The sequence below is a fragment of the Erinaceus europaeus genome, chromosome 9 (assembly GCF_950295315.1).
Source record: "Erinaceus europaeus chromosome 9, mEriEur2.1, whole genome shotgun sequence".
In the NCBI taxonomy this organism is placed as follows: domain Eukaryota; kingdom Metazoa; phylum Chordata; class Mammalia; order Eulipotyphla; family Erinaceidae; genus Erinaceus; species Erinaceus europaeus.
The window spans coordinates 11,182,248-11,188,517 of NC_080170.1; the positions used below are offsets into that span (position 1 = coordinate 11,182,248).

Below are 6,270 nucleotides of genomic sequence, written 5' to 3' on the forward strand. Positions count from 1 at the left end.
CTAAGCTGGTGTCACCCGCCCTGTGGGGGAATGGGGTATGGGATGGGGGGCCCCAAAGCTGACTGGACAAGAACAAGGCCACATGCCAGCCTATCCTGGTCTGTGGGTTGGCCAGGGGAGTAAAAATAGTTACCCCTTTTTGGAGGCAAGAAACTGAGGCTCAGTGAAGTACTTGTGTGGACTCCAGAGCAGGAAGCAGTGATGCCCCTCCTTGAGACACCTTCATGGAGGTGTGGGGGGCCGTTGGGGATTCCGGGGGATGGGGCAGGGGTGGGGGATCCCCCTTTAGAGGTAGGTGCCCCAGCAGAGTTACCTTCACCTGCTCCTCCTCCCTCCCCCAACACACACACTTACCGGGAGGCCTGATAGGCCCATCGCGCCAGCTTCACCTCTGGGGCCAGCTGGCCCAGTGTCTCCTGGGTCCCCCTTCTGTCCTTTGGGGCCCTGGCAATCGAGAGCAGGGCCCAAGGGTCAGTAGGAGGTGGGGCTCCCCAGTGTGGCTCAGGCCAGGCCCCCACTCCTTCCTGGTGGTCCTGAGGCCATGCAGGAAGGGAATAGGAGGGTGACCTCTGGACTCACTGTGGGAGGATGAGGGGGCACGACATGGGGCAGGACAGGCAGCCATGGGGGGCACTAACAGGGCTGGGGTCAACTCTGTGCTCACTTCTCAGGTGGTGGAAGTCCCCAACTGGCACCCAGCCAACCAAGCCCACTTCTGGCCATTGCACCACTGCCCCCCCCCCACCTCCAGTCATGTGGAATGTTTGTGAAGTGGCACCCTCCAAGGAGGAGCCATTGGTGCTAAGTACATATCCATGGATGATAGGATACACACACACACACACACACACACACACACACACACACACACACACTCTTCCTGATGCCAGGCCCCAAAGGGGAGGGAGGGAGGGAGAGAGAGAGAGAAAGAGAGAGAGAGACAGACAGAGACCTTTTCCCCATCAATTCCTGGGGCACCAGGCAATCCAAGCTCGCCCTGGAAGGAAACAGATGGCTAGTGGGGTTACAGTGGCCCAGGGTCCCCAGACCCCCAGGCCCCCAGGGAGAGGGAGCTGTGGGTGCAGACTAGGTGGCATGGGAGAGGAAGCCCGGGGCTCCATCCTGGGGGCTGGAGGGACTGCAGGTTTGTTCAGAGCCCTCCAAGGCTGGGCCACCCAGCAGACATCAGAGGGGGGCAGGCAGGAATGAGCACCCAGCTGGGTTGGGAGGGAGCAGCCCCCCGCAGGAGTCAGGCTGGGATGCTGTGGGAGCCATGGGGGCAGGGCAGGGCAGGGCAGGGGGGCTCCCAGGGGCCACATGGTTGCAGTTGCACTGACCTTGGCTCCGGGGGTTCCTGGTAGACCTGGGGGTCCTGGTGGCCCTGGGGGACCCTGTGTGCAAAAGTGAAACTGGTCAGCATCAGGCAGGGCTTCCCACCTGCCCACAGAGCCACAGCTCTTCTGGCTGGGCTGCAGCAGGGCCCAACGACCTGTGTCCCAACCTACCCTTCCTGCCAGGTCAGGGCCCAGGTCTGGGGTGGAGGACAGCCTGGGAGGAGGGGGCGTGGGGAAGATGCTAGTGTCCATGGCCATTGAAAGCCCAGACATCCTCAGAGCCAGCCCCCCAGCACAGATTTGAACCAGCACTCCACTGTTCAAGCCTTCTGTGGCTTCTTGTTTCCTCGGGGACCAGGCAACACCCTGTCTCCAGCAGTGACCCAACTCTGCCCCTGCTCCCTCTGGGAGCTCTCTGACCCTTGGCTACACGGCCTGGTGTTATAGGAAGGGAGGCCATCTTCTCTGTCCCTAGGCCTGCCCCTGCCCTCAGCTCCCCCCAGATACCCTGCAGGCTGTCTCTTTGCCCCTAGGTCTCATCACCAGGCCAGGCCCTGCACTTATGCCCTGCCCAGCCCCCAGCTCCCTACCTCTCACTCTCCTACCTTGTCCCCCACCCATGGACATGCCCCTCTTCTCAGGTCAGGCTCAGGGATACCTGTTCCAGCTGTACCCACATCCACTGTTCCTCACTGTTGCCACCCTAAGAGCCACACACCTCCTCCTGAGTGTGTGAGACTGAATGTGGACTGTGGGCGAGAGGGTTAAGGGCCCGGGCATCACTGGCCTACGAGGTGCCTAGGATGAAGGTGGGCGGGCGCCAGGCCCCCAGGAACCTTCCTGGATGTCACAGCGATACTCTGGCTCCTCTCCGTCCCTCCCTCCCTTCCTCTCTCTCTCCTTTAATAAATAAATCTTTTTATTCCCTTCCTGTGTCCTTGCACAGAGAGAACGTGTCTTTAGGCTTCCTGTAGAACCACACACCAAGCACATGTGGGCCTCCCACATCACATGCAACCCCTACTGTACCCCCTCCCATGCCCCACACACCCAGCCCTACACACTACACACCCACAATCCACAGTACCCACGCTGTACTATGTGTACCCACAGTACACACAGCACCCCACAATCCACAGACCCCACACTACACAGCCCTCTCCCTCTCCCGTACCCCACAAGGTGCAGGCGGAGGGCCCATTATCATAAGCCTGTACTTCCCTGAGGCCTGTGGGAAACACCACATTGAGGCCAGGTCCGTCTCTGGGGATCATGCCACCAACCTTCCCCAGTGCTGCCTGATGCTCTCCCTTCACTGGGGTGGGTCCTATACTGGTGGCACAGGGCAGGGGCTGGGGCCACCCTTCCTGGTTCCTGGGACAGGCCCTGCCCTTCTCAAGGCCCTCCCTCCCAGTGGTCCTTAGAAACTGGTCCTCCTGCTTGTCATTCCCCCTCCCCAAGGAGGTGCATGGGCACTGGTTGCACGCACGCTGCCCAAGAGAGCTCCCCTCTGCCTTGGCGTCAGCAGCCCCTGGGGCTGGGCAGGCACCCAGCGCAGCAGCTGGGAGAGGAGGGTCTCTGCCCAGCTGCCTGGAACCTGTGTGAAGAGATAGGAAAGGACCAAGGGCAGTACCTTCAGGGCATCTATGATCCGGCCATCATAGTCGATCACCACTGTGTCCCCTTGCTCACCCTTGAGGCCTGGGGCTCCCTGCAGGGGGAGGGGAAGGAAAAGGGAAGGGGGAGGGGAGGAGGAGAAGGAAGGAGAGGAAGAGAGGGAGGAGGGGAGGAGGAAAATGAGGAGGAGAAAGAGGGGGGAGGAGAAGGAGGAGGGGAAGGATGAGCAGGGGGAGGAAAAGGAGAGGGAGGGGGAGGAGGACTTCAGAGGACTTTAGTGGCCCAGAGGGAGTCCCAGCAGGCCTGCTGCAGTCTCCCCAGCCTGGTGGGACCCAGCTCCTGTCCTCACTTTCACCTTATCAACAGCTCCTCCTCAGCCACTGAAGCCAGGCCCAGGGATGGGGCACCCGGGATCCCACCCACTGCCCTCCAGGATCAGCCCCTCCAGGCCCCAGTGATGGCCACTCCTTGATGGAGAGCCAGGGCAAAGTCTGGTGTGGACATGCTTATTCTTGGGGGGGGTCTGGTTTTAAAGATCTAGTTATCCCTCGAAAGGGACTGACAGAAGCTCCAGTCTGGAATTTGTGGTGAAGATGTTTCCCTCTCTCCACAGCCACCATCCATGCATCTGTCTCCCCCCACCCCCCTTCTGGTGTCCCCACCTCCCTTGGGCCCTTGGCATTAGGAGCATCGCTGTGGGGGATGGGCTGCTCACCCTCAGTCCTGCAGCTCCATTGGTGCCTGGCTGACCCGGCTCCCCCTGTGCAGACATGAGGCCACAGCTGAAGCCCAGGTGCCCCACCATCACCCCCCAGGTTCCCCTGCCCCCCACCCCAGGAGTAGGCAGAATGGCCAGAATGGGCCAGAAAGCTGTGCAGTGAATAGCCAACGCAGGGCCCCACACACTCACCCTGGACTCCAGTTCCCCACCCCCAGGAAGGCCCCTGGGTCCTGGCCCACCAGGAACCTCACACTCAACAGGACAAATTAGAGGTAAAAACACAGCTCCTCCTCACCGAGGGGGGGGTACAAATGGCCTGGGTCCGGGGAAGTGGGAGCTGGGCTCTAACTCACCTTGGGTCCTGGGGCACCATCCACTCCCTTCTCTCCCTGAGGTCCTGGGTTTCCCAGCTCCCCCTGAAACAGACATCCCCATTTTGTGGGCCAGGCTGCCCGCGCTGCTCAAGAACAGCTTCTGGGTTCTGGGTGTGTCCCTGGGTCCGTGGGGGGGGGAGCGCAGACCTCAGCTGGGGACTTAGCACCAATGTCACCACCTTCTTCTCCTTCTACTACTTCTTCTTCTGTTTTTAAACCAGAGCACTACTCAGTTTTGGCTTATGGTGGTGCAGGGGACTGAACCTGGGACTCAGTAGCCTGAGGTGTGACAGTCTGTCTGCATAACCATTATGCTATGTACCCACTGCCCCCAATGTCACCCTCTGAGCTGCATCTGGTACATTTTTGTCATGGCTTGGAGGTTAAAAAGTCATTTTAGGGGCAGGTTGGCCAGGATTTGGGGGCTACCCCGAGGGGCTGCTTACCCAGTTCCTGGCCTGGGGCAAGGGTAGAGAGCCAGCGCTTTAGGGGGCAAGTGGATGGAGTGCCAGCCCAAGGATCTTCCTGCCCTGGGCAGGACCCATATCCCCAGGCCATGAAGGGGCCAAACAGGGGTTTCAGGAAGACCGGATCTCCAGAGGGTGGGCACATCTGGGCACAGCTACCTACCTTGGGCCCTGGGGGCCCAGGGGGCCCTGGCTGGCTTGGGGTCCCGTCGTCCCCCTGAGGAGAGAATAGTCAGCAGGTCCCTCGCTCCAGCCAGCTCAGTCCTTACACCATCACTGGCCACCCAGGGTCAGGCAGCTCCTCCCTCCTCTGGAGCAGGGGCAGGGGAGGGAGTCGCTTCTTCCTTCGCTCCCTCCCCTCCTCCTTTCTGCCAACAAGTATCTTTGACTAGGGACGTGGCTCAGCAGCAGAACACAGGCCTTGTATACTTAAGGCTCCCGGTTCAATCCCCAGACCTACATGTGCCAGAGCTGAGCAGTGGTCTGGTGTCTGTCTGTCTCTTTCATAAAAACTGATTGAATAGTGGCCCAGGAGGTGTCATATTAGTAGAGCTTTAGACTTCCAAGAAGCCCCACTTTCCATCTCTGGCACTGTTATATGCTAGAGTGATGCACTCTCTTTCTATTCTCTCTCACTATCTCTGACATTTTTTTATTACCTTTATTTATTTATTGAATAGAAACATCCAGAAATTGAGAGGCAGGGGAAAATAAAGAGGAAGAGAGACACCTGTAGCCCTCCTTCACCACTTGTGAAGCTTTCCTCCTGCAGGTGGGGACCAGGAGTTTGAACCTGGGTCCTTGTGCATTGTAACGTGCGTACAACCAGGTGCACTACCACCTGGCCCCCCTCTCTCTACTTCTATCTTATGAAATACACAAATAGTTAAAAATGAACAAATCTTAAAAAAAACCACCCAAATATCTTTTTAGAAATTATTTATTTTTATTAAAGCACCGCTCAGTTCTGGCTTATGGTGGTGTGAGGGGACTGAACCTGAGACCGTTGGTGCCTCAGGCTTGACAGTCTTTTTGCTATCTCCCCAGCCTGTATCTAAATTTTTTTGTAGCCACTGTAGACTAAGAAGATAAGGTCCTAATAAAAGGGTTGGAAGGGAATGAGGGCAAGGAAATAGCCAGTTAATACTGAGCACCAAGTGGCCAGAGGAGGCTTCACAATCGCTGGAGCAACAGACTTGCATGTGTGAGGTTTGAGCCATGGCACTACATGTGGGAGAGTGACTCTGGTTATCTCTCTGTGTGTCATAAGTCAATATATATTTTTTAAAAATAGTATTATAAATGTTGTATTTAATCTGATAGGACAGAGAAAGAGAGAGAGAGAGAGAGAGAGAGAGAGAGAGCGCTTCAATACTGCTTCACCACTTGTGAAGCATTTCCCTGCAGGTGGGGACCAAGGGCTTGAACCTGGGCCCTTGTGCATGGCAATGTGAGTGTTCAATCAGGTGCACCACTGCCCAGCCACCATAAATCATCTTGTAGAAAGAAAAAAAGAGGGTGGTCAGATGCAGATGAGGTTCAGGGAAAGTGTCCCAGTGGAGAGAAGGCAGGGCTGGGTCCTGTGTGTGTGGGGGGGACCCACTCTGAACAGGGGTTCCTGGGTTTGGGTTTGGTTCCTGGGTCTCTGACTGGGTGGGGTGAAAAGACCTGCCCTGGAGAAGACTCACAGGCCCTCTTTCCATGACCTGCTAGTCCAGGGACCATACTTTGAGAACCCCTGTCCCAGGCCCTGGAAT

The 6,270-nt window shown here is 57.6% G+C and overlaps 1 protein-coding gene across 1 annotated transcript in view; it reads right to left on the bottom strand.

Annotated features, from left to right (window-relative positions):
• COL23A1 (collagen type XXIII alpha 1 chain) overlaps positions 1-6,270 on the bottom strand; it is a 275,148-nt gene that overhangs the window by 6,618 nt on the left and 262,260 nt on the right. Inside the window, exons 10-18 of the mRNA XM_060197271.1 lie at positions 6,124-6,150; positions 5,355-5,363; positions 4,677-4,730; positions 4,026-4,088; positions 3,667-3,711; positions 2,968-3,045; positions 1,338-1,391; positions 953-997; positions 355-444 (exon numbers count right to left, since the gene is read on the bottom strand). Of these exons, the coding sequence (XP_060053254.1) occupies positions 355-444; positions 953-997; positions 1,338-1,391; positions 2,968-3,045; positions 3,667-3,711; positions 4,026-4,088; positions 4,677-4,730; positions 5,355-5,363; positions 6,124-6,150 (465 nt within the window). The remainder of the gene's footprint in view (positions 1-354; positions 445-952; positions 998-1,337; positions 1,392-2,967; positions 3,046-3,666; positions 3,712-4,025; positions 4,089-4,676; positions 4,731-5,354; positions 5,364-6,123; positions 6,151-6,270) is intronic.